Consider the following 27,956-nt stretch of genomic DNA (forward strand, 5'->3'; position numbering starts at 1 on the left):
AATCCTAAATCTTACACACTGTCTTCTTTTAAAATGATCCAAGTGCCAGTCAGTCTACATCCATTAAGCCCATATTATCAAATTAAAAATGAAAATTAATTCACCCCACAATTGTAGAGTTTCCAGGTAGAAGCTTTGAAGCTCCCTCACATTGGACAGGAAGTTTCAGCTCTGAGGAGTCTGCTTGTCCCAGCCACTGAAAAGCATCAGTATAGCACGATGCTGGCTCACAGAGTTTTGCACGTTCGCTCATGCTTGTGCAGATTTTGTCTGGGAGATTTGGCTTCATCCATCATCGGAAAATGTCATAGATTGCTGCTACCCAGGACACTCAGAAGAGATCTCAAGAGTTTCACTTCATGGTAAAATGAATGAAGTTTTATTTTTTATTTTTTTATAAATTCACAAATGTGCCAGGAGGATTTCCAGGACTTATACATCGGGGAAACCAAACAACCTCTGGCGAAGCGGATGGCACAACACAGAAGAGCCACCTCGTCAGGCCAGGACTCTGCAGTCTATTTACGCCAGTGATGAGGATGTACACATCCTGGACAGGGAGGAACGCTGGTTTGAGCGTGGAGTCAAGGAGGCCATTTACGTGAAAAGGGAAAGACCATCTCTGAATCGAGGAGGGGCCTAAGGGTACATCTTTCGCCATCTTACAGTGCTGTGATTGCAGCCATTCCCCAACTCTCTGTGAATGATACTCATGGCCATTGATCAGTGGTCATTGATCAGTGGGTTTTGGTCAGTGGTTGTTGATCAATGGTCATGAGAATTTGCATAATTAAGATTAAGGAACTGACCTCCCAGCCCATTGTTCCTTCATTGGGCTGGTTTCAGTCATTATGCAAATGTACTGTTTATAAGATTGGGGACACCTGCAGTCAGCTGAGACTGAAGAAGTCACTTGGATGAGTGACGAAACGTTTCCCCCACAAAACGCTACGTCCAGATGAACAGAATCAACTTTTGGAGATTTACTTTCCTGGATGATTGAGAATGCATCAAGAAATTCACAAATACTTATGATTTCAGAGTGCATGGATCATTGCAGAATAGTTTGGCCAAATGAAACCAAAAACAAGCGAGGCCTCTGAAGCAATTATTGGCAAAGCAAGGTACATTAATTTATATAGCTCGATTCAAACACAACAATAATTTAAAGTGATTTACAAGAAGAATTAAAACAACTTATTTTCTTTTTAGAAAAGAAAATATATAGATTAAGAATAAGTAGAAAAAAAAAGATCCATCCATTCTCTTTTGCTCCTTTGCAGTTAAACAACAAACAACAAACTGATCTGGATGATTTTACTTCAGAAATATTTTAAAGATTGCTAAAAGATTTAAAAAACTTGACTGTGGTATGGGTGATGAAATTATGCTAATTCAAAAGGATTAGGACATAGTTTTATCCCCAAAATAAACCAAATAGTGCTGAAAATGTTGATAACCTGTGAGTTTTGGATTGAGTTATTTCCTTAACTATGAATTTTTAAAAAAAAACAGTCTGTCAGATAAATCTCTAGGTTAAAGAAAAACTGCTAATAGTAACTGTTAGTGTAGTTAGTCAAATGACCAGTAGTCGGTGCTATCACCGTCAAGTCAATATTTATTGACCGCCACTTGTAGGCGAAGAAGATAATGATGCCCCTGCTGCTTCTGTTGTTCAGCTAGCGGTAATAGACACGGCATCAGTGACATTAAGAATGTAACACTATCATTTTATATTTTTAATCACTAAAAAAAAGCTTTAATTGGTGTGTTAATTGTTGTTTTTTGGAGGGCGCATGCGCGCGGCTTATCGCTTCAGTGAGCCAGCGCATCCTCACATTTAACGCTAGCATCTCCCTCTAGCACAGCCTGTCAGTACAAGTCAGTTAAAGGAAACATGGATTTGGTCAAAAACAGAACTTTGCACCCACATCTCCGCGACGACGAGGCTCTGGTGGTGGAAAACGCCATCCGGCTGGCCATAGACTCTGTGATAAACGTTTTGTACGGCGTAAACAGCTCCAAGAATTACGAGTATGAGCGGATGGTGGCCGACAGGGACAAAGAGATCCAGCGCCTGGAGTGCAGACTGACAGAGATGGAGCACGAACTGCAGGTGCTGCGCCGGCAGGGATGCACTTGCGGGCTGTTCAAGAACGAGCACAGCCTCGGCAGGTCCCGGAGCTCCGGTGACCGGCAGAAGGGAGATCAGAGCGACTTTGATCCGGGATGCGTTGACACCGAGCTGACAGCGGAGCAGCAGGACTGTGAGACGAGTTTATCGTGTAAGTAAACACGAGCGTCACTTCTGGCTTTGCAGGTTTAGGCTGGTGACAAATTACAGCCTGTCAGCTGTTGCCTTGAGTCATCCCTTTGTTAGACCCACTACAGGCCACTAGTTCACAAGAAGATGAGAGTAATGTCTTTGACAATTCATAATTGCCTGTAAAGTCCTCGGGATCATTGACCCCGAAACGCTTCCAATCCCGACTGTCTGATTGGGATTTGAACCGAGAGAGGTTTTGTTGGAATTGCTCCATGAAGGAAAGTAGATGAGAATATTAAAATGAAGAAAAAGAAAACTGATCTTCCCAAAGGCCAATGGCCATGTCCTTTTACCCCTGCACTTCATTTGTCAGGGCAGGCTAGAAAAGAGCAGCTAGTGCATGCTGTGCAGATAAATCAATTTAAAAAATTTATCTACTCGACTCATTGCCACCCACCACCTTATTACAGAACATTTCTATAATTTCCTCTAAGATTTTGTCTGCTGTTGGGGACAGGAGTCTGTGACCTCTATGTCAAGCACCGGTTATGCAATCTATATGAGACTTGCTGTAATGTCAAGGGGCCATCCTGGGCTTTCTATTCATGCCATATTCATGGGGGTTAGATTTGCAGTCCATACTTGGGGTGGATGTAATTCTGGAGGTAGAGCAGGCAGTGTTACTGCTGTTAAGAGAGGGGGTGGAGGAAGGCTAGACATTATAGCAGGAAGGAAAAAGCTCAAAGGAAGATGTATGAGCTTCTGACCCCCTCTCCATTATATGGAAAATTGTTTAATGTAGGGCTCTGAAGTTTTTAGGCCCATATGATAACTAGAAGGGGAAACTAGAACCTTTCCAGTGGAATTCATACACACCCAGTCCCACACACACAAGCTAGTTTGAGTTCTTCCTTTTTGCTGTTGATTTATATAATTAATATATAGAATAGAATTCAACTTTATTTATATACTAAAAGTGCACTAAATCCTATGTCTCCTGTCTTTATCAATTCACTTCCAGCCATACTGAAGTTGGGCAGATATTATTTTATTTATTTATTTTTAGCATGAAACCGAAAAACAGGGCAATGCTAGCCACGGCCACCAACCAGGTTTTAGAAGAAAAAAAACAGAGCCCACAGACCACAGGGAGGTGCTCATTTCTGAAGGTAGCATTAATACCATACTGAAAATGGGTTGAAATTGTTTTTAATATGACACCTGAAAAAACTACCAGCGGCCACAACTACCAAACAAGTGGTTATAAACTGAAACTAGGCAACCGGGTTTGAGAAAAGGAAAAAACAAAAAATCAGAGCACACAAACAAGTGGGAGGTGCTCATCAACAAGACTGCCATGGAAAGAGGATTCCCTTCACAGGCTGGTGTCCTCTCTGACAATTTCAGAGCCCTAGCTTACACATTTTGCCCTTTTCAGGCTCCTCAAAGGCATGTCCTCCTCTCAGCTCTCATCTTCTCGCTCTCATGTCTGGTCCTCCTCCACCTCATCTCCTGAAGTATTATTCCACTTCACAGTTTTGAGTAAAACCATTTCTCACTGAGCCCTGAGATTTTTTTTAAATATATATAGAACATGAAAATCCATTGTAGTGAGTAATGATTTACGAATATCAGAAACTTGAGTGATTTTCTATAGAAGTCTTTTGGAGTATATCAGGGAAAAGGTGCCTGTTATTGTCATTTCAAGCTCTTGTTTTTAATGCTAAACTCTACTCACACTGAGTTGCATGTTTCATAATTTACATGAATCCATAGTTGTGTTATAAGCCCCCCAGTTCATCTTCTGTGTAAAAGAAGCTGTTGTAGCTCCTCCCTCTTTAAGGAGTACTGCCTTTTGATTGGTTGCATCTAGAAAACACAGTGTTTGAACGACTTGAGTACATGTGACTGTGGATATTATGGAAATATAACACACAAAATAAGCCTTTGTTTGTTTCCTTTCTTTACAGTGGGTTTTTTCACAAGACCCCCCTCACACGTTTCCTCCCACAGCCAGGAGTCAGCTCTTCCATCTTCCCCCAGCAGAATGGTCCTGGAGCACAGCTGCACCTCCCGCTCCTCCGAGGTTTCGGGTGTAACAGAGTCAGCCAGAAATATGCCGACATCTCCCAGCAGCCTCGTGGTCAAACAAGAGCCATGTGACGTCGACACGGTCTTAATCAAGTGGGAGATGAATGAACATCAGCAGAGCACGGGCAGTCCGTGTCAGGACAAAGAGAGTCTCAGTGTAAAAAGTAATGCACTCTGCATTTAATTTATTCACATTAATATTCTCAGCACTGGAAAAGCAAATCCTCTACTTCTTTGTTTTGCTGTTTGCACAAATGAGAAATATTATATAAATATAGGGCATTTTTTCCACCCGGTCCTGTCACATGGTGCCGTTGGGGGAAAATGACTCGTCTGTTTTAACAATGCTAAACTCGTCAGTATCACTGTCTTCTAACTGACCCATCAAACACTGAAGATCTAACATGGAAGTCTGGTTTTGGAATCTAGCAACAGAGAAGCTTGAAAATAAATACAGCCAAAGGAAAAAACACTGTAATTAAATACAGTCATAGTAAATATAATATCAACATTGGAGTGGTACGACTAAAAATATGTTCATCTCTAATGATCCATGTAGAAAAAATGGAGACCGGAGAAGGAAGGACGTTCAGGGAGAAACCACAGGCAGACCCGGGCGGAGCTGCAATGACTGAGGCAGAGCACATGAGGTGAGTTATATCAGAGAAACTAATGAGCTGATAATCCAGCGACGCCTCAGAGGGGATGCTAATACAGAAACATAATAATTATTTACTCGGGGACTTGATGATTTGTTGTATTTTTCTCTATAGTGTTGAAACCAAAGTGCTTGTTTTTGTCTAACTAGCAGTCAAAATGCAAAAGATTCAGTTGAATAAAAGAAAGAAAAGCAGCAGATTATTGATTCATCGTCACTGTGGGAGTGCAGACTGAAGTTCTCTACAACAGCAGCGTGCAGCCATCACCTTTAAACTCATCTGTTACTGAAAGTAACGCTGTCAAGGCTGTAAAGGTGGTTGTGAGAGTTGGGCACCTGTGATGCAATTGATTATAATTTAGTATCCTCTCATTTTGTTGAACTTATGAACTCATTATTATTATTATTATTCCACGTTTCTTATATCTGTTTCAAATGAACATCTCTGTAAGGATTTACTGGAGACAACCTTTTACTTCTTTATTAGGCTTTTATTGCGATACTTCCAGGAACGTGTTATGCAACCTCTGACCAACTTTATTTGAAGAGATATGGTGCATTAGATCATCTGTGGACCCTCTGACGACAACTTAAATGTTATTCTACCACAACAGAGAACAAATGAGTAAGAGAGCGAGAACTGGGGGAATATAGGGCAACCTCAGCAGTGCAGGAACTTAACACATACAGTGTGTTTCCTGTCTCAAAACGGGACTTAGTGGGATGATTACGCATGTAAGCACAGTTTCTCTGCGGGCTATGAGTCTGTGTTACCCTACTTAACCGAAGTCCGTGCCTCGTATCTTTTTTCTTTTTTTGGCTTTCAATTTTAAAAAATGTTTAAAGGTAATTCCTTGAGACACTGATACAGGACTACAGCTTGGAGGCTAACCAAGTAAACACAGAGCACAAGAATTCCCAGGGTGTTTTTCAGTTGATTAATTTATAATATCTATTAGTTTAGAAGAGTCTAACAGAAATAATTTTGGTGTAAAATCTTTTACCTCCTCAGGAACAAGAAGAAGAGCGTGCCAATGTCGGACCTGCCAGAGGAAGCTCAGAGACTGAAGAGGGCAGCCTGGAGAGCAGCTTCCAGACGATATTATGCTCGAAAGATAGCTCGCCAGCAGGCAAACCCATCACGATCCAGCCCCTTCCCCCACATCGCAAACTCTCAGTATTCACAGCCCAGCTCTTTTGTGGATAAGAGGAGGAGGACACTGATATCGGAGCTACCCGAAGAGTCTCAGACGCTGCAAAGGGAAGCTTGGAGAGCCGCATCCAGGAGGTACTACGCTAGAAAAATCGCTCGGCACCAGACGGAGACGACACAGTACAGAAACCTGCTGGAGAACATAAACCCATCTGGAGACACGCAGGGACCCAACAGGGAAGGACCTCACATGAACACTGGAGGAATAATGTGCAGCTGATAGACAGCAGTTTTACATTTTAGATGTTTCTGTTCAGCAGATTGGAGGGTCCCTTTTACCGCGGTGTGAAGAATAATGAAATCTGACTGTTTGTGTTTTGGTGGCTTTGAATTAATGATGGGAATTGTCTCAGGTCTGAATAACATGAACCTGGTGTTTCAAATGAGTCAGCTGTGCATTTCCTCAGTTCATGACCTCTTGATGATGTGTTAGGCAGCAGGATTCATCAGAATCCTAGTACTAGCAACATCGAACCTTCACATATCACACATTTCAAAAATATATCAAACAAAGAAATATTGGAAGAAATTGTCTTGATGTTCTTTAAAAATTATAAATTAATCCGGCTCCTGTCATCCTTCTGCATCCAGGAATTTTTGGTGGAGTCATGCAGTCTCAGACTGTTATTGAAGTTAACCTTCATGAGATCAACTCTACATTCTGATCTGTCTCCCTTCATGTCAGCAATATTTGCATGTACGAAACTCTTACTGGAAAAGAGCCTGAATAAATGTATCATGACTGAGGCAATATGCATAAATCCATGGCACTAACTAACATGGCAGAACAGCGCCCCTGGAGTGTAACATCTGTAACTACAGTGTGAGTGCATCAATTGTGGCTACAATTTTAGCTCAACATCTTTGATTTCAGTGTCGGGTAAAGAATTATTAGTTCAGACAATGCTGGTAAACTTTAAAGTGTATTTTTGGACTTTGTCAAATATTAAAAACACGATTACAAAAACTGTCCCTCCCCTTTTCCCGTTGAAATGAACTCTCAGCAGTTTCTGGGTTACACTTTCAGTATTTGAAGCAGGCAAACAGGGTGAACACAGAAATGTTACATTTCTCATTTTGCAGTAAATGTGTACAATAAAACAAAGTGACAACGTTTCCATTTGTCTGTATTTATTTATTCTAGAATATTAAACACATCCGCAAACAATATCTGTCTGGAGTCCCAAAGTTTACAGCACACAGAGCTGCAGTAAAGCAGCTTGTTTAATCTAGAACATAAGAATGGTGACACTGTGCATGAATATATTTCGGTGTTCTGTAGTCGAGCCTCTGCCCCGGGGCTTCAATATTGTGGCTTTCAACGTGTCAACAAGGCGCTCCTCCTGCCCCCCAGCTAACAAAAACCAAAACAAGGTCTTGCAACAGAGGTTTGTCACCGCGGAGCGTAAATATTACGCACAGCTGATCTTGCACAAATGCGGTTACTAGAGTATAGTATATGGCTGCGTGTATTCATCACACAGTCTGAAATGTGAGCCGATTGACAGCTGCGGTGGCAACTGTTCACTGAGGACAGGCGTGCGTCCGGCTGCAGTTCCGCCTGCAGCTGCGGTGCTGAATAAAGGCTGTACTGGCTCACAGACGCGCTACTGTACGACCAGCACGCCCTGAGCGTCGATGCGGACCGTTTTCCCAGCAGATAACTGAAAGCTTTGTCGTTTCTAGTGAACAGTCGGCTTTTATCTCTATTTTTCCCACTTCACAGCGCGGGGAGGACAGGGATTCTCTTGTGTTGCTGCTGCCTGAGGCTGGATGTCTCAGTGAGGGGATGCGGGGTCTCTAACCCACTCGCGGCTTGCTCAGGTCTGGACATGCTGGGAGGCAAACGCCCATCATAACTGTGGCTGTGTGCTGCTCTAAAAAGCGACGCAAGGAACAGTCGGGTTAAATGAGGAACAAGTCTGTGCTTTAACGCTGTGTCGTGCTGGTCGCTGGCAGCAGGATTTGCATGAGGTTTATTTCGGGGGAAACAGCTTCAACCGTCGGCGCAGCAGGCTGATCCTCACACCAAAGAATTCACCGGATTTGGCTGCACGTTTTTTGTGCCTAAGGTTTCCATTTATTCTTATTTAAGGCCGCATGAAGGACCAAATCATAACTATACACGATTACTTTGGCGCACTGAATGGGAGCGCCTATAGCTCAGGCTTTTTGTCTGCTAGATAGCCCTTGTTGGTCAGACAGCTCATCTAAATTTAAAAACATGTTCTACGGTGCTGTTAGTAATAACAAATGTATTTTTCAATAAATTATGTATTTAAATAAGTTAGATTAAAAAAATATTGTCGACAGTGCCATTGCGCATTTTGGACCATCTTTCTGAATGCCCTTCACTTTTTTAGTAGACTTTAAATTGGACATTTTTAAAATGCAACTTTTAATTTGTATGTACATTTGGCAAATGTTGGTTATATTTAGGATTATATTTACCTTTTACGCTGGATACAATTTTCTTTTATACTCCTGTTGCCTCTTGAGAGCTCCCTGAGCATTTGGATACACCTGTGCACTTTTGGAGATGTCCATTTGGATTCGCGGCTCACTTTTGGTTTTGTTGGATTTTATTCACGTGAAAATAGTTTTCTTCGGATTCTTTTGATCTAGTCCATAAGAAAAGGGTCCGTTTTACCAATTAATCCCACCAATGGAGTCTGTGTAGCCTCTCAGAGATGCTCCATGACTTGGCAAACGCACGAAAAGCAGCAGCAAGTTCCTAAGAGTTCAGTTGCGCACTCACGGACAATCCCTCTTCAGTATTAACTGTATGACTACTGAATGGACCAAAATAAGTTGAAACCATAGGGGTAGAACAGTATATTTCTGAGGAGGGGGCTTTACCTTTTAATGCCATTTTTTAAATTATTTTTTAATGGGATATTGGAGGTCATGTTTATTTAGGGCCCAAATGGCCATTTTTAGATTTGGGGGACTTTCTGGGCTTTTTAGAAATGATTTTGTCAAATTTGTTCACCCCTACATGAGCTACAGACATGGAAGTGTCCTTTTTGCAGGGATTGCTGGGAAGAAGAAGGAGGCTGTCGAGGTTGGGACTTTGGAGAGGAAGGTATAGTTAGAGCCATTGTCTGAAAGGTAAGCAATCCTCTGTTCTGATGTGGCCAATGGTGCCTAATGTTGGCTGGAAGGCAAGTAGAGCCTCTATAGTTATTATTTAGACAGAGAAATTTAGGTTTTAAGATGTATTTTGGTGTTTTTACTGTATAATAGATCAGGGAGGGTCAGGGCATTATGGTGTGCAGTAACAAGGAAATATGGAGGGACTGCTAGGGGGAGCCAGAGCTGGGGCAAGAAGGCAGTGTGCCGGGCCTGTGCTGTTAGGAGAGGATGTTATTCTTGTAGAACTACTTACAAACACGGACGAGAACTCCGGATGGCCCTTCATTGTTGTATGTTTCTTATCAAAGTAGTTGTTTGGCTGTGTTGGCCATCAAGGGAGCACTTCCCCAGAGGAAAGCCCCACACAGGCTGAGCTCTGTGAAGGGAAAGTATCCTGTCATTTAACACGAATAAGTAGCACAAAAATAATCAGAATAAGCATTGAAAATGTAAGTGGCGTACATTAGGAATAATATTATTGGAGTTTATTGTGTAAATTTGTGCTAGCCTAGCATTGGTGACGTTATAGAAAACATTCAAGATGGCCTCTCCTCTGCTTGGAAACAGGTGAGAGCCGTTTGACATTTCCTGATTACGTCACAGAGCTGCTTTGGTTACAAGGTGTCGCCAAATGTTTCTTTAAAAGTAAAAATAAATAAATAAATACAATTATTATAATTGTTCCTTTGCTGGTTTCTGCTCAGACGCACATTAATGCAGAAGCTGAGTCACAACTACTGAATCACAGCTTTCTGTCAGCTCCTGAGAAGTGTGCAGCCTGCTGGCTGTAAGGGCCACGCTGCCACTCAGCACTGATTGGTTAACCCTTTCAGAAGGCTTTAACCTCAGGAGCTTTAGCTTCTCCACTTTGTTCACATTTAATTAGGAGTTTTATTAATTGTCCTAAACTTATATACTTAAATATGATTGAGTTTCTTCTTCAAATTACTACGAATATCTTAGAATGATGGAGACCACTTGCTAAGAAAAGGTCAAAGGTCAATATAAGATTAATTTCATTAACACAAAGGGTTAATTTAATGCCGCTAATAGAAGCACAGCAGTCGTGCTCTTTAATTGGTGCACAATTGACTGAGTTTGTTATTAATACAGCTCAGATTATACAAATGACTTCACATCAGAAACTGATCAGGAAGGCTAGCTCTGTGGTCGGCATGAAGCTGGACACTCTGGTGACAGTGGCAGAGAAAAGGACACTAAAAAAGCTGCTGGACATTATGAACAATGCTGGGCATCCTCTGCACACGGCCATTAACAATCAGAAGAGTCTGTTCAGTGACAGGTTGCTTCTCCCCAAGACAAGAACTAACAGACTTAAAAACTCCTTTGTCCCACACGCCATCAGACTGTTTAACTCCTCTCTGGAGGGGAGAGGGAGGGGAGACAGGAGGACAAAGGAGGGGGGAACAACTAAGCTGTAGTGCCTCTTCACCTCACTGTACAATACCTTTTGTGCAATACTTTTTGTAAATAGTCAACAGTGCAATAGACCTCAATACTTGAAATGTGCAATTCACTTGTATTTTTATTTTTTATTCCTATTTATTCTATTTATCCCCTTTGTATATTTTATTTATATTTGTTTCTGTATTTATATGTGTGTGTGTGTGTGTGTGTATATATATATATATATATATATATATATATATATATATATAAAAATAACAATTCTGTAACTGTAACTTCGGTCGGTGCTGTGCTTTTTTTGGAAATCGAATTTCCCAGAGGAACCCACCCGAGGGATTAATAAAGTTCTATCTTATCTTATCTATTTTGCTGTAGTATTAAATAATCAAAGCTTTAAAACTGCAGTTAACCCTTTCATTACCTTCATTGCTTCGCGTAGCTTGTTGTATTATGTTGTGAAATGGGGCATCTTCTCCTCCAGATCACCTTCTGTGAAATTAAGGACACAGGTTGGAGACACAATACGACATCAGTGCAAATTTAGGAGGATTTAATTGCCATCAGATACCAAAAATGAAGCAGAATAGGCCTTTTATCAACGTCATGGTAGGAAAACAGAAAGTGGAGGGACATTTACTGACAGAAAAAATGTATTTCAGCCAAAAAATGAAAAAAACTAACCACTTAAAAATTGTAAATTCCTGAAAAAATGACATTTAAGAAAGTCTTATGAAGCTCTAAAATCATTCAACGTGATTTTCTAAGTGCAGGTTTCACAAGTACTTAGATTAATCAATCGTTTCCTGTTATTTTTGTTGATTACAAGCATTTAAACTGAACATTTAAAGTTATCCTAAAGCTAAAGGGTTAAAAGTGAGCGTCAGTGCTTTTAGTCCACAGTGGTGGTGCTGAAATCAGAAGGATGGTTGCTATGGGTGGTGTTTTTATTGTGGGCATATTACCGCCCCCCCCTGGTGGTCACGGGGATTTACAAAGACCGTGCAGTGAGTGTGGGGCCTGTTTCCACTCGCTCAGGCTTCTGGTCACCACAGCGCCGCTGATGTGATTAGCTATATTAGTTTGAGACGCCACGGCACCCAACAGGTCTTTTCTGACAATTGCAGGAAAATGAGAGGGCTGAGAGTGCAGTCTTTGTAGAAAACACCCACATATAGTTCTGTTAATAACAACTGGACGTCATCAGCTCTTCACAGCAGTCAGTTTAAACTTTAAACTTCCACAATCTTCCTCTGAACTGAAGACTGAAAGCACTTCCAGAGAAGCTGCTGTTACACAATGAATGGGTTTGTCAGCTCAGTCGGCCGTGCCATGTTTGTTTTTGTTCCTGTACTGTGGCTGAAGAGCGTCTCTGTCCCGCCCTGAAGCTACTCCGGCTGTCTCGGTGCGCGTCCTGTTTGCTTCTGAGGAGCTATCTGCTCGGGCCATAGAAACACAGAGAGAGCAGCCTGGTGCTGAATGCAGCTGAAAGAGAGAGAAGCTGTTAACTCCTTCACTGCTGAAAACTGTAGCCAGCGAGGGACAAAAATCTGTTTACTTCCTGGTTCAGAATCAGTGACATGAGACGTCTTTGTTGGATCCAAGCGTGCTGTCTGAATCTGTCTCTCTGTCTTTTGTTTCAGGAATCATCTTCATCAGGACCAGCATCCATATTTTCATTGTTCCAGTGTGAACTTGAAGAAAGGAAATTTGATGTAAGCTTCAGCAGCACCTTTGTGTCACTGTCGACACACAGCAGTCCTCTGTGACGTTGGAAACTCTGTGAAACTGCCATGAAATGCTTATTTTCTGTGGCTGTCACAGCACAGCGAGCGGCAGCTGTAAATAAATGCTGCTGTTACATCTGCTTTTCTATCAAACAGCTGAGACGTTAGACTTCTGCTACACCCAATTTGCCTGGTGAATCACAGCCAGGGGACATTTATTATTATTATTATTATTATTATTATTATTATTATTATTATTATTATGATGAATGAAGGATCCACACTAGGCTTCTATGACATAAATTATATTTCACTGCATTCTTTTGCACTTTAGCATCACTTAAATGTGTTTATACAGCATTATATTTAATTAGTGTACTACAAATTGTTGACGGGTCAACCAGCATAATATCACCAACCATGATCGGGACATTTGGTCTTTGCCTCACTGAAACAATAAGCTTTTTTCTTTATTAATATATTCATTAAATTTTACATGAATGCCATATATGGGAGCCTAAATATGTTTGTTTTATTAAAAGTAAAACTACTTAAAAAAATCCATCATAGTGGATATCAGTGAGAGCAGATATCCCTGCTCCACTCAGGTATGCAGCTTTGGTGATAACCACACAAGCACCACCCACTGGCTGTTGGTTTTGGTTGGGGACATAGCCGGTTAGACTGACTGTGAACTGAGGGAGCTACTCAAGATGAACACGAACCCTTTAGAACTGTGGATCATGCAAAGCTGCTCTGGTACAGGCTAAGGATAAGACTGAAGTTGGAAATGAGCAGAATAATGAAAACATAATTCCTTATGTTTGCCTTTTTTTGCATGTTCACCTTTTAGATCCATGGCTCTCTGACTCATAGCCAGAAACTTGTGCTAATAAAACAAGCACATTATGTCGATAACTTCCTCTCATGTCAGGCATATTGTAGTCAGTCTCATTATCAAGTGACACAAAGCCCACTGCAAACCAGGATCACTGGCCCTGAGAGGTTTGAAATCCTCTTCTTTAGCTAACTCAACAAAATAGATTGTGTTTTCTTATCTTTGTTTAAGAAAAATATTGAATGTACCAACTACAGATCAGGGAAATCTAAAGCACAAGAGTATATTTATGTCACAGTAAATTCAAAGACTGTAATAATCCAACTCTGAGGTCAAACATGTAATCTAATCTCTAACTGTCACAGATCACGTCCCACTTCTTGACTCTGACCTCAGCACCTGCACCTCAGCCATGATGGATGAGGAGATCATCGAGGAGAAGGCCAAGCTGAAGCAGGGTCTGGTCAAAGTGCTTCAGTGTGTGGCCACCATCTCTTCAGCTGCTGCTGTAGTTAACCCCATCTTTGGTGTTGCCGGTTCCCTGATCCGGGTGGTGCTGCACCACATCGATGATGAAGACATTCGTACTCTGAAGCGCGAGTTTGCGTCAGTCAACCGAGGGCTGGACCAGCTCTCCCAGCTGAACCGCAGCACGCTTGTGCAGATCAAGAAGGAAACGCTGGACGGCCAGTACAATCAGGTTGAAGAGAACCTGAAGCACCAGTTCAGAAAGTTCATGGAGATGGTGGAGGCGCGGCCGCAGCACCGCGAGCGCAAGAAAGACGACTTTGAGGAGAGTTACGCCAACGATCTGGGTGACCAGAACCTGCACACGCTGTACGACGGCGTGGTGGGGAAACGCAAGCTGTTCAGTAGACCCATCCTGGAGGTCTACTTGAAATACTCCCAAGGCGATCGCCAGACAATGGAGCGACTGTGCACGCGCCTCACCTACCTGTTCTGCATCGGGCTCATCGCCCTCATGGGGTACGCGGCCGTCATCGGAGACGACGAGGAGGGCCTGAGCGAGGAGTGGGCTGAGAAGATGGAGCACGTACAGGAGAAAATGCAGGAAGCTCTTAGCAGGTGCAAGTGAAGAACCGTGAAGAGTCGTCGTCTCTGCTTCATCAGTGCTTTTCTTCAGTTTTCGGACTCGCCGGTCCACATTCCTTCTTTCATTTTCTCTCCCAATGACAACGTCTCCCTTCACTGCTTTAAAAGCCTGGTGATTGCTGCACATGTGAGCTGTGTGTGAGACGTGAGCATGGCCCGTTTCCTGCTGCTTTGACATCGACTGGCTGATTCTTCAACTTAAAAAAAATGTTACTGCAGTGGTTTCAGCTCATGGCAAGAAAAGATATGTTAATCATCCATGGGTTCAGTATGCTGCGCTAAAGAAATTGCACACACATAATTATACAAAAAAACATTAAAAAGTACATTTTTTTTCGTTCCAGGGCATCAAATACTCCCGTTCTCAGTTGCTCACACAAGGTGTGCAGGACTTTGCCAGATAGAAGACTTTAGTTCATGTCCTTCATTGGACATTTTTGCTTGCTGATTAATTTGCACTTGGCTTAGTTTAAGCAGAGTCCCTGTGGTTATTTATCTGGGACCAGTCTAACCTGATTTAAAAAAAAAAAAAACACAAAACACTTTTAAAAAGTTTAACAACTTGACGCCAAAATAAGAAAAAGCTTTCCCTCCATTGAAGTTGCACATATGTCTCTGAAATTTCTGTTCAGGATTCTTTGAGCACCACAATCTTAGTTTGGTATCAAATACAGCCCCCTACCCAGTGTGTTTAAATGTGACACTAAAGTGTCCTTTACAAGTATCTGCATGTGACGTGTTGACAGTGAGTGCGCCGCCTTGTTATAGCTTTAACCAGTGCTCGTTCACATCTGCTCTGTCTCTGGGAGAGTCTGGTGGCTTTACGGGAAAATGAACAGAAGCATTTGAAACCTTTGGAATGAGAGCTGACTGTCAATGCATCAGCTCCATATTTAAACGTAATCTATTGCAGAGCTTCCCACAGCTTTACATGCAGTCTATTCCAGCCAAATGCAGTTTGTGAAAATATATTACACTACAAGAAAATCAGTGTGACGGCAGGAGAAACCAGCCTTCAGATGAAAGAGTTCAACTAGAACTAGAGACAAGCATCTCAAAGCCTCATATCTATGAATCTAATAACCGACTACTGTGATATAATCCTTTATTGAATATAATCAATCGTGTCATCTTAAGCAAATTATCAAAATCTGTGCCACAAATGTGTTTTACTTGTTCTTACGTTAAATTTATTTTACACTAAAGTGATGCTGCTGTGCTGAGTTCTTTATTTTCTTTCCTAAGTGCAGAAAATATTTGAAACATTAAGACACTACAGATTTTTCATGCAGCACTACAGCTGCCAATAACGAGCACTTCACTGGAGCAAGAAGCACTGAATATGTCATTATTTACCATTTATGAGGTCAAATTAAGCAATGGCTGCAGTTCAGTTTCCCCAACCTGTAATACACACCTGTGGTATTTGAGTTTCTAACAGAGCTCTCGTTCTGTGCAGCTGTGCCACTCTTTTCTATTTAATGTGCACTACAGCTTTTTAGCGATGCAGGAAATGCACCAAGTATGTAAGGAGATATCAGAGGGTTTCTTTGGTGGGAGGTTTTTAACATCTGTTGAGCCGTCATTTTCTTTAAGGCCATCCTGAGCAACTATGTATCATTTTTAGCGTTTTGTGTCCTTTCCTGTCTGAACAACAGTGCCTGAATGTCCCGTTTTTTTTGTATTTTTTATTAAGGGGTTTGTTTTAATGCAGTCTTCATGTTTTGAACAATTTCTCTTATTTTTCTAGAAAACTGGTGATGCCAAGAGTATCAGATGGTTGGTGGGTTTACTGCATTAGAACACAACGTCAGTTGTCACAGTGTTTGTTGGAAAAGTTATCCAGTAACACCTCAGTTAAAATTATTTTTTTAGTATATATATATATATATATATAGCCATACTTTTCTCCTACTTTTTAAACACACAGACTCTGTTACAGACTGGTTTATGGTTCTGTTGCAGTGTGCCGCCATCTTGTTACAACACTATATGCTACGTAAATATAGTTAAAATTCTGTTGATATTTTGGGAGATCATATGGCCCTCTTTTTGGTATGCCCTGTATGTGAACATGTTGCCTTTTTAGTTCTGCAAATTTGATGCCTGATTGTATATGCACCATAAATAAACAATCAATAATACTGACTTGGCATATTGAATTATTTAACAGCATTAAGAATCGATCGGTGTGTTTGTGATTAAGAAAAAGTCTATTTTCTTATGTTAAAAAGCTCCTGCCACTATGAAAGTGTGCATGTATTCGCACATACAGGTGACCAGACTTCCCTTTATTTGTGGGATGCATCATGTTTTTGTTAAAGCTCATCTGTTATCCTACATTTTGATTTGATCTAACAGTCTCTTTTCTGAGTTAACACTGCTGTGAAAAAAGCAGGTATGACTGACACGATCAGGTTAATCTGTCGCCCTCTACAGCCAAAGGGAGAAGATTACAGGTCACCGCAGTGTCACAGGTTTTGCAGTTTACAGCAGAACATGATGGAAACTGTCAGTGCGCCCCAGGGCGGCTGTGGCTACACTGTAGCTTGCCATCACCAGTGTGTGAATGTGTGTGTGAATGGGTGGATGACTGGATGTGTAAAGCGCTTTGGGCTCCTTAGGACCAAGTAAAGCGCTATACAAATACAGACCATTTCTGGACTAGAAACCTACTTATAACTGAATTAACCTATTTTCTGATATTCGTGGATGGAACAGCAGATTTGCTGTATAAGATGCTTCTCTTTGTGCTGATTATATTTACTTGGAAGGTTGGCAAAGTTAGTCTTTTTGAGTCTCTGTTAGATGTAAATGGCCTGTAAATGGCCTGTATTTATATAGCGCTTTACTAGTCCCTAAGGACCCCAAAGCGCTTTACATATCCAGTCATCCACCCATTCACACACACATTCACACACTGGTGATGGCAGCTACATTGTAGCCACAGCCACCCTGGGGCGCACTGACAGAGGCGAGGCTGCCGGACACTGGCGCCACCGGGCCCTCTGACCACCACCAGTAGGCAACGGGTGAAGTGTCTTGCCCAAGGACACAACGACCGAGACTGTCCAAGCCGGGGCTCGAACCGGCAACCTTCCGATTGCAAGGCAAACTCCCAACTCTTGAGCCACGATCGCCCACAAGATGTAGGAGGACTTAGCTGGCCTGCACAGAGCCCTGACCTTTTACCCAGTACTAGTCATCAGTACCGGATGTGATTTACTTTCTACAACAAGGTTCTGCAATCTGATGGAAAGCACTTCCAAAGTAGAAAAGGTTTGGAATTTATTTCAAGAATTTTTTTTCAGCAGATTTGGGACGATTTTAGTTATTTATTTATTTCTTTTACTTTTTTGTAGTCTAAAAATGCTGAACGAGCCAAAGAACTGGTTTAGATGTGTAATAAATGTGGCATTTAAAATGTATAAACTAAGAAAATGTGTTGTGGGAACACAAATGTAATAAATTGAATGCCATAAAAAGAATGTTTTTGGTCCCAAAAATTAGATTTTAGATATATTGTTAAAGATATACAAAGATGTAACTCATTGCTCAGTTACATTAAGGTGTGTAGTGCACAAAACTAAATAAAAAAGATCAAAACTGAAAATAAAACGCTCTTTAGTAATGTATCTGTGACATGAATTATTGTTTTGTTCCAGTTTCTTTCTTTTTTTTCATTTTAGTGAATATTTTACTCTTTAATAATGCTGACATTTTTTTTAAATGTATTTAACATTTTTTGAGTTTTTGTTATTTTGTCCAAATACATAAAGTCAAAACCATCCATCAGTCATCATCATCTCCTTACACAACGTGTAAATTCCCCCAAAAACAAGTTATACCTCGTTTAATTTTAGCTATGAATAAGAACTTTGTTATTACGGTTCCTCTGTGCAGCAGGCGTAAGCTGAAGTGCAGTTTACTCATTTGTACGCAAGAGGGCGTTAGTACTTCACTTGTGTCATCATTACACCTGTTTTCTCGGCGCTCCTTCAGGGTCCACGGAGTCATATCTGTGTATCAAAGCTGTCAGCCTAATAAAAGCTGTTTCCATTTTTCGAGGCCAAATAACTCTGCTGGAAAACCCGAAATTAATTTACAAACTAGTGAAAAAAAAATCGCTTCAGGTGAGGTAAGCAGGGCGCATCGCCGAGCTTAAGTCCCTCTGGTATGGCCCTCATGCATTATTATCCAGATGAACAGGTTTGACTCACAGCTCAGTGTTGGGGGATCAAAACAGGAAAATGCGCATTACGGGCATTTGCAGTGCGGATTACTGAGACACAAAGATTTTGAGGCGCTTACCTGCGCTGCAGATTAATGAGTGCTTGTGAACCACCGACGCACATCCTCCGTCATGTGATGGAGCTTTTTCTTCTCCCCTCTTCGTGATACGAGGTCCTTTCGAAGAATCTAAAGAAAATTTGTATTATTTGAAAACTGTAAGAGCTCTCCGTCACATAGCGAGTATGAATCCGTACATATGATGTTTTAGCCTCGGCGCTCAGGGCGCGTCGTGTGCGCACTGAAAAGGCGGGGGTGTGAGGTTTAATTTAATCTCAGCCTCATGAGAATGATGAAAAATGACAACATATGGTCTTTAGTTTATAAGAGATGTTTCACGGATGTATATAAATTTATGGCAAATCTGAACAGAAAATGATGACATAGTGATGCGCAGTAGTTCTAAAAATATACAGTGGGTAGTTGTCAGATTCCCCTCCCTGATTATTTAAAATATCCTTTACCGTGATGACATTTTCACAGCAGTATCAAAGCTCTTAAAGGCTCTGAGCATTGGGGTTTCTAAACCTGCAGAAGGTCAAATAAATGCGTTAATGATCCGAAAACGCGGTTGAGGTGAAAAGGAAAATCAGTGCATCGTATTCAGACGCTAAAGAGACAAAAGACAACAGTTTTTCGATCGTCTTACCTCAACTTCTGGATCATTTTCACAGCGGCTGAGGCATAAAATGGTGAAATATCTGCGACAAGTGTGCACGAACGCTGCCCCAGAACAAGAAGAAGAAGAAGAAACGCCCACTAGAAAAGCAGTTTGATTAATTTCCATTCTGTTGAAGAAGTTAAACCTTCCAGTCATTGTGACCTGACTGAAAAGAAAATGGACCCACCACACATTTCACCCTGCGCAGTTTTGCGCTTTCCTCCTCCTCCTCTCTCTCTTTCCATCTATCTCTCCTTCTCGCGCGCTCTCTCCCCCTTTGCAGGCATTCAATGCGCATCTCCGCTCTCAGTCCGGTTTTGGACCCTTCTCAGCAGTGCATGAGAGAACCGTGGGAATTTTCTCAAACTTGAAGGGGGAAACGTGTCTGCAGCTGTTGGAGCTTATCAGCCGCGAAGGAGCAGTAGAAGCATTTCATTCAGGTACAGAAAAAACACTGTTACTATAAGAATGTCATGAATGTTTATCTTCCTCCCTCATCAGAAGGGTTAACATGCTCCAAGGTGTGTCCGATCCTCTGAGGGGATTTGCGCGTAAAAAGATCCACGTTGCGCATTTCTTTTGAGCGCGCATGGCAGATAGAAATGGTTCAGTTCGGGCACATGGAATTCCCATCCTTAGAATATTTACTTAAACCTTGTTGTTCATAGTTGGTATATTATTGCGCTCATGTTTGTCTTTATTAATACAACAAATTACGAGGCCTTTTAAAATGTAAACAAAATGAATGATGATTTGTTGCAGGTTGTCGGTGACGCAGATTCGAGTTCAGACACAAATATCGTCTGAACTGGGATTGCACAGTAATTTATACATGTCAGACTGAAAGATGAAAGCGGGTTTTTAAACATCTGCGAATCTAAAATGAGTCAGAGCCAAGGGCATCTTCTCATCCAGGCCCCCATTTTGTTCACATGACATCATCATCTACATCCTTTTGGATGCGTAAAATGAAATGTAATCCAAGGACATAATGGTGCCCATCAGAGCAGGATTAAGACGCAATGTGACCAAAAAACAAAAAAAACAAACAAACACCAAATCATGCTCTAAAAATACTGAATTTCATCTTGAACTCAGATTTCTCTCCTCCACTTGTGAAAGAAAGAGTCTTTGACATAAGATTAAATAATAATAATAATTCAGTGACATATTGTTAAAATAACAAGCATTCAGCAATGTCATTTGACTTGTTTGTCAGAAAATGTGTATTTATAGCATATTTACAAAATAAATATAGAGAGTTGGCTTTAATATATTTAGAAAAAAGGTCCTTACCAGTATGAAGCAACACAGTATTAAACTGTAGAGCATTACTGCTCTTAAATTCAGTGTACACACTACAATTACTAATCAGGTAAAGTTAAAGCTTTTATTTGAAAGCAACACCAGTGTCCTTCATTTTCACACACATGCAGTTCAGTTGAGCTTTGTTCCTTCAGCATCTGTTGTCTTAATATTATATGCAGATACAGAAGCGACTTTCAAAGTAAGGACCAGGGACCCCCAGGGGTCTGCAACAAATTGCTAACAAATCTGGAAATTGATTTTCTATAAATAATATGCCAACAAAACAAACTTAATGTGTCAAATAGTGTGTTCCGACCAACACAAAGCTTCACTTTGCATTGGACCATTTTGCACTCCATAATTATTCTCATCTAACAGCCAGTGGGGGAACCATCGCCTTTAAAAGTACAGCCAACAGCTGGAACAGTAACATTTCCAGAAGTTAGAAATGTTCTATACTCTTCTGTAAGCTACCTCACTTTTCTGCTCTCTTTATAAAAAGGGAAGTTGGATCATATTTCTATTTTTAATTCTTGGTAAATCCAGGTTATGAAAAAATTGCAGCTGACACGAGGTCAAAACAGTCTGAAGAGAATTATTTGCTGAAGCGGGATTTTTTTCATCTAAGCAAGCTGTTCAACAACTTTTGGTCTGAACAGTTACATTTATTTTTATTTATATAGTGCCATATCACAACATATGTAAACATGTGAGCAGAGTGCAAAATGTAGAATCCCACGCGTGCTTGGATTTTTCCATCCTTTCTCCCTTGGCCCTTTCTCTCTTCCAAAGGACTCATTGCACAACAAAAGGAACTTTTCATTCACAGTGTGGGAATTTTTCAGAAAACTAACAAAAAAACTGGAAAAGTATTTTCATGGTGCAGAGATTTATATTCAGACCATACTCCATCTAATCTTTGACTACTGCACTACCAGTTAAATAATCTGAGAGACACTTTACGGTTTCATGGTAAAGTCTGAGAAATGACCACTTTCTCCTCATCCTAATTAAGATCATAGATGGAAAGATATTATGAGATAATTTTTTGTATGATTATGATAACAGCATAAAGAATCACCGCTTAATTTCTAAGTTTCTATCTATGTTTGACATATTTTGCTTCTCTGTATCCCAGAACATGACTAATCCACTGGAGAAGGTTGTGGCCCAGAAGAAGGAGGCCATTGAGGCAGTGATGGATATGTTTCAGAGGGGGGCCGAGGTGCTGGCCAGTGCTGTGGGTGAGCTCTTTCCTCTTTGCGAGGCTGCTGCTCCTGTCCTGCGTCTGGCCTTAGATAATGTTCAGAGCAAAGAGGTCTTCTATGTCAAAGAACAGTTCCTGACAGTAAAGAACAAACTCGATGTGCTCTCGAGTCAGCTGGAAGACATAGACTGCGAGCTCAAGAAGGGAAGACTGGACTCCCAGTACTTCTCTGTTGAGGAGAACATTCGGAACCAGTTTAGGAAGTATATGGATATACTGGAAGCAAAAGAGCAGTTTAGGGAGGTGAAGAAGAGACTTTTTTTGGAGCACTTTGCCAAAACTAGAGGAGAGAAGAACCTGCTTGTGCTCTGTGATGCTCTCATGGGGACTAACTGCTTTGGAGAGCCCATTTTAGATGTGGTAGAAAGGTAAATTCTTCTATTTTGTCACATTTATGCTTCTGGATTTACAAATCCCCACTGCACATTTCTGTGGATGTCAGATGAAAGTATGATGAAACTGCTCTTCTGTGTTGTAGGTATGTGGCACGGAACCGCCGCCTTCTGGAAGATTTCTGTGTTCGGATGAAGGAGCTTCTCTGCTTGGGTCTGATTGCTCTTCTGGGTCACTGTGCCTTAACACAGGGCCAAGAAGAAGAGCAGGAAAAAATCCAAGAGTGGAGCAGCAAAATTGAAGAAGTTGAATCCAGGATGAAGTCAGCCATTGAGTCTTGCATTGCTGCTTTCCCAGAACAAGCAAAATTAGACACCGAACGCCTCCTGAAGGAAAACCACGAAGAGAATCTTCAGGATTCAACTCAGCAGCTTTTAGAGTTCTTGGTGAAAAAGTACGACTGGGTCAGCTGGTCAGTGCGGCTGATCAACCATTCAAGCAGCACCTATCGAAACTGGCGAGCAGGGGAGCATTTTCACCATGTGGCAGGGCAGAACTGGTTCGAAGTGCTCCAGGTGAACAACATCAACCTGGTGGTGTCCTACAGCACCAAACCGCAGCCTGTGCCCCACGACTGTATCAGGCAGGTGATGGAGGGTCAGGGGAAGAAGGGAAATGCCCCAGCTGTGGTGGAGGTGTTGGAGAAGCAGCTGTGCGGGTTTGTTGTTCATGCAGTCAGTCGTCACAAGGAGTCCGCGGCTGCGTGGAGCTTTCCGGAAGACTGTCATTACTGGGAGAGGCACAAGAATGTGGCTGTGTGTGTGCACTCAGAGTAAAGCTGCTAGATAATCCAGGTTTTAAGATTTTAAGGCAGAAAGGTTTATCCGAATGAAGACACTTAACATTTTTGTTGCTGAAGGAAAAATTGATGATACTCGGCATTGATCGTCAGATAATTTATATTAACACCAATCACACAAACGAAGCATTTTCAGGTATTAAGCCCAGACCTAATGCATTAGTCGTGTGGGGAGATTTACTCATATTCTTGCTGATTATTTCCAGTCGATCTACACATTAAAGAATACGTTTAAGGGGTGAATAGATAAAAAAATGAAGTTGAAAATATTACAAAGCACTTTTGTTGGCAAATAATTATGTTGCTTCTATGCAAACTGAAACGTGCCAGCGTCTCTGACTGAAACTACATTTAATACAACAATTCTTTTAGTTTCAGCTGTAGGGTTTGTTTGTAGTGACAGCGGACTGAATCAAACTGACACTGTTGCACTTATTTTTAACATTCATTTTGTGACTGGAAGGTTTAATAAATGTGAAAGATTTCAGAATGCAGCTTATGTTTTAAAATCTTCCTTTTTTAGTCTAGAGGTGTTTTTTTCTGAATGAGTTATGCCATAGTTTTACAGTAAAGCCCTTTTGAGAACAGAATTGATTTGACACTCCTACATTAGAGCTACACATGACTGGATCAGTGCTCTGCGTACGCCATCACCCAAACCGACACGTTAGAATCAATATTGGAAAACATCCGATCAATGCAGCTCGTTCAGAAAACTTGGTTTCACGTTTTAATGTTTTGTTAAAATAATATAACCACAAATGCACTTGCAGAGCTGCGCGAGCTCTTAGATACTCTCGGATATTTTCTACATAAACGTAGTTATAGCTCTTTAAAATCACTTGCATATTACAAACTGTATTGCTACATGTCTATCCATAATGCTAACAGTTTACTTCAAAAGCATTTTACCTCAGCTGCATGCAGTAATAACACCGTCTCCCTTGAGAAACGGCTTCTCTACCTACTTACAGCTTTCAGGAGATGGTTTTGCTGAGGCTGCATCTACAGCTCTCTGCTCCCTTTTTGTCCGTGCTCAGCAGGCTGGCCTACATAACCCTGACAGGGAGCGGGGAGGTTACTTTTTCAGGCGTGAAAAACAAGAGGCTCGGAGGTTGGAAACACGACAATGTGCCTTGTGTTCTAAACACAGTGAAAGCCCTCGATGTCGAACCAGACGCGCACTGCCGTCCAGTGCTCTGCCTAAAAATAATAACACGAGTTAACTGCTTCACATAGATCTTTATGTTTTATGCATCATTTCACCTATCTCAGTGCAATTTACTTCATCTGTTAGGTATTCTTCCTGACATTAAATATTCAGTTGTTTTGTCTGAAATTTAAAAATCAACCAAAGATTTTCCCAGGAAATTTTTATGAACTCAGTTTTTTTTTTTTAATCCACAGCATTTAGATAAAAACTATTGCTTGCTTAAACCGCATCTGCTTTGTTACTCATACCAAAACATCTTAACCCTCTCAAGGCAGACGTTGCCGATTTGTAACAGTTAAAAACTAACAACCTGATTGCCCCACACACATATTTTATGAGTGTATTTTACTCAGAAGTACCACTGCAGGACTTGGTTGTGCATTAGCAACAAAAAGTTTAATTTGAGCCTGAGAGGGTTAACAAAATTAGTGGATAATGAATGGCTAGCATGTCTTTTTATGCTTTATGATAATTAATGAGTCAAAACAAAAAGCAAATGGATGTGTAAACACGTGTAATCTAATATCTGTCTCCTTTTTCTTGTATAAATGTGATTTATGTAGCACTGTTAGTGCCTGTGCCCATTAAACCAAATCAGTGCACCCTCAGCAACACTGACTCTGGCTAATTTAATTGATATTTACACATAAGTCAGCATTTCCTGACTGCAGCTCTGCTTTGATAGTCCATGAATAACCTTTGGCTGAGCTAATATCCTGCAGACGAGCAGCAAAGTGCTTGACTTAGCAGGATGGTATCAGTCATAATGCTCAGAGTAGGTGCAGCACGGGTGGAGATGCCCTTCATGTCATATCTCAGTGGATCTGCAGGGTCTTTAGCTGCTCGGCTTGTGTGTCGTAAATCAAGCCTGTCAGAATCCATCAAGCGCTGTTCCTAAGACCCAGTGCAGTGCAGCAGGAAGTAGACTGTGTTCAAAGGAAAACAATTGATAATTCAGCTGATCAAATTTATGTATATAAAAAAACCTAATTAAAAAATTACGCATAGAAAAGCCTAATTAAAACTATTTCAGAGACTGTTAGGGTGCAGACTGTGGGGGAGGAAACATCAGACAAAATCAGAACTAAAATCAAATCAAAAATAAGTCAAGTTTCTCCCCTCAACAAAAAAATAAAATTAAAATTAAAAAAAGTAAAAGTAGAGACAGACGAGGACTCCAATGAGACCTATGTAAGAGGATTCAATTCTGTGATGAGTGTTTTTCCCAACATCAGGGCTTCATGAAGTCAACATGAAGAAACTTATTCATTTATTAAGTTGAATTGTATAGAAATTGATAATTAATTGATCATAGTGTGCAATGTGTGTTGCACTTCAGATTTACTATTTTTTTGGTTATTCTAATAACAACAGCCACATTCCTTATTTTGTTCATATGTCTAAGACCGGTAGATGAGGTCTAGGCTGGATGCTGTGATCATATTCCACTGGTGGAAATCCTGATTGGATGCAAGAGTAAAAGAGCTTGACCAGTCTTCTCCAAAGCTTTGAACATTTCTCAAATTAATTAGTAAACCAGCACTTTATTTGTCCTAAAACAAAAAAGTAATCTGACACATAATCTATCATTACATTTCTAATTGGCATTTTAGGAAAGAAGATTAAGAGGTTTTAATAAGCAGTTTATTAAAGTTGAACAGTTTCCCTCAGTTTCCCCCTGTTTGAACCCTGGATGCTACCCTAAAGAAAACCGTCTCGAGACTGTAGCTTCATATTTACCCTGCAGCAGTGGTATGTGTATTTCTGAACACTGGAAAGTGTAGCACTAGCATTCGGTCTTTAACCTCGTAGAACCTGGCCTCCACATATGGGGACATCACATTTTGGATTGTCTCGACCATAATACCAAATTTTTCTCTTTCAAATGAGCCATATTGCTGAAAGGGGCACAATTGTTGTTTCTCATTAAAGAGTTTTGCACATCTTTACTCAGTTGTGCCAAATAACAAAGAGAAATTAAAAATGCATGCCATTAAAGAGTTCAGGTCTTAGGGGGTTAAGCTAAGATGTTAAGCTTGGCAGTGGTATCGACTTAATTTTTCAACTTTAAGTAAAACAAACAAACAGAAAAAACAGGTTTTAGATTGGGATTGTTTCTTGTTGGGCACATCTTGTACCTGTCACTGGTCTAAGATCTGCAGTCGTCATTTAATATGGATGAGAACTCAACTATAAATAGCCTTAAACCACAAACGTCTTCACTCTAAATCAAAATGCTGGAGAACAAAAACAAAACAAAGGAAAACATATCACAGACTTCCCCGTGATGCTAAACACTCCACCTGCTACCTCGCTGGCACAAAGCCTTTTTTGTCATTACAAATCCCAGACAGGTGACTAACTGTTTTACCACCTTTGATCTGGCGCTGAAAAAACAGAAAATGTGGAGCAGACGGGCGGATGGGTGTGCCAGACAACAGTGCAGCCCTCAAACACTCACAGACACAGAACCAGTCTCTGTGTGCAGACCACTGAAACGACAACACACAATAAAACAAACAACAAGCTTGCTAACGTTACACCTGTGTCTGCTGACGGTTAGGGGGTTAGGGTTAGACCGGTTTGTCTGTTGTTATTGTGCTCAATTTAAATTTAAAATAATCCAGTCATGTTATATTCCCTTTTTTGTTGTTTTCCTCTATGGTGGCTGGATTTGGATGTTAAAATTAACATGACCACCAGCAGTATTTAACATTTCCTTGGTTTTCTCCCCTGTGGAGAAATGGAAAGCAGATGCAGCCGGCACTGTAAGGCAGTGGATTCATTAGTGGTTGTGTGGGCTTTGCCTGGGTAACAACTATTGATCCAAGAGGCTCTTCTCCTGCATAAAAGGCTCTTGCTGTGGTAAACAGTCAATCCTGGCTGTCATTATGTGGAAGACGGAAAGCATCTGTTTACTGACCAGCTGGCATCTTGCAGCAGTCCGACTTGTAGTATTTTGTGGTTGAAAGGAGGTTAACGCAAGATTTTAAGAATGAAAGAGTGAAACATGGCGGGGAAATGGTGGTACTAGCGGTGGTTTGCAGACAGAGGGCGCTATCAACAAACAGATCTGAGGGTAACTCTGTTCCAAAAGCAGTCTGTTGCTGATTTCAAATAAATTGACCCATTTGTCGTTGTCCATTTACAGTTCAAAGCTTTTTCTGTTTCAGTATCTGGTGAACATTTCATTTCTCTCACCATTTTAAACTGACTTTTACAATTTGAGATTAAAGTCGTCATGGATGATGACCCAAAGCCCAGCCTTAACGCCATGCTTTGGAAGCATGTACTAAATTATGCAAGTCAGTTACAATGGTTGCCCAGACTTTAGACCCCCCCCCCCCCCCCCCTTTTTTTTTCTAAGAAAAACAACCAAACTGCATGTTCAGTTAGCATATCACAGATGATGACTTATAGCAGGGCTCACAGGGTTAAGAGGAAATATTTGCAGACATTTCCCTTTTCTCTGCTGCTCCTATAGGCTGTGACTCATAAAGGGACTTTTAACAGCGGAAAGATGACTTTATAAAACAAAAAACCTTCATGGCGAAATTCC

General features: G+C 41.0%; 3 protein-coding genes and 1 long non-coding RNA gene across 4 annotated transcripts; 3 read left to right on the forward strand and 1 right to left on the reverse strand.

Annotated features, from left to right (window-relative positions):
• The first annotated feature begins 1,620 nt into the window (after positions 1-1,620).
• Positions 1,621-7,230, forward strand: LOC146659887 (uncharacterized). The gene is made up of 4 exons (XM_085423862.1): positions 1,621-2,285; positions 4,237-4,521; positions 4,917-5,007; positions 6,028-7,230. Exons 1-4 carry the CDS (start codon positions 1,898-1,900, stop codon positions 6,446-6,448), a joined length of 1,185 nt encoding a protein of 394 aa, XP_085279988.1. The 5' UTR covers positions 1,621-1,897; the 3' UTR covers positions 6,449-7,230.
• A 2,040-nt stretch (positions 7,231-9,270) lies between these two features.
• rpz (rapunzel) lies at positions 9,271-16,610 on the forward strand. The gene is made up of 3 exons (XM_085423864.1): positions 9,271-9,339; positions 12,432-12,503; positions 13,719-16,610. Exon 3 carries the CDS (start codon positions 13,766-13,768, stop codon positions 14,447-14,449), a length of 684 nt encoding a protein of 227 aa, XP_085279990.1. The 5' UTR covers positions 9,271-9,339; positions 12,432-12,503; positions 13,719-13,765; the 3' UTR covers positions 14,450-16,610.
• LOC146659889 (uncharacterized) lies at positions 9,346-19,546 on the reverse strand. Its single transcript, XR_014913836.1, has 4 exons — positions 19,406-19,546; positions 18,778-18,885; positions 11,213-11,280; positions 9,346-9,739 (listed from the first exon to the last, which is right to left on the reverse strand). It is a non-coding gene; the product is annotated as an uncharacterized LOC146659889 (long non-coding RNA).
• Positions 19,547-19,717: 171 nt separating this feature from the next.
• Positions 19,718-24,969, forward strand: LOC146659890 (protein rapunzel-like). Its single transcript, XM_085423863.1, has 3 exons — positions 19,718-19,857; positions 21,864-22,360; positions 22,471-24,969. Exons 2-3 carry the CDS (start codon positions 21,867-21,869, stop codon positions 23,159-23,161), a joined length of 1,185 nt encoding a protein of 394 aa, XP_085279989.1. The 5' UTR covers positions 19,718-19,857; positions 21,864-21,866; the 3' UTR covers positions 23,162-24,969.
• The last annotated feature ends 2,987 nt before the right edge of the window (positions 24,970-27,956 follow it).

The sequence above is a fragment of the Rhamphochromis longiceps genome, linkage group LG11 (genome assembly GCF_057381845.1).
Source record: "Rhamphochromis longiceps isolate RC_006_pf linkage group LG11, R_longiceps_female_GT1.1, whole genome shotgun sequence".
Taxonomy (NCBI): domain Eukaryota; kingdom Metazoa; phylum Chordata; class Actinopteri; order Cichliformes; family Cichlidae; genus Rhamphochromis; species Rhamphochromis longiceps.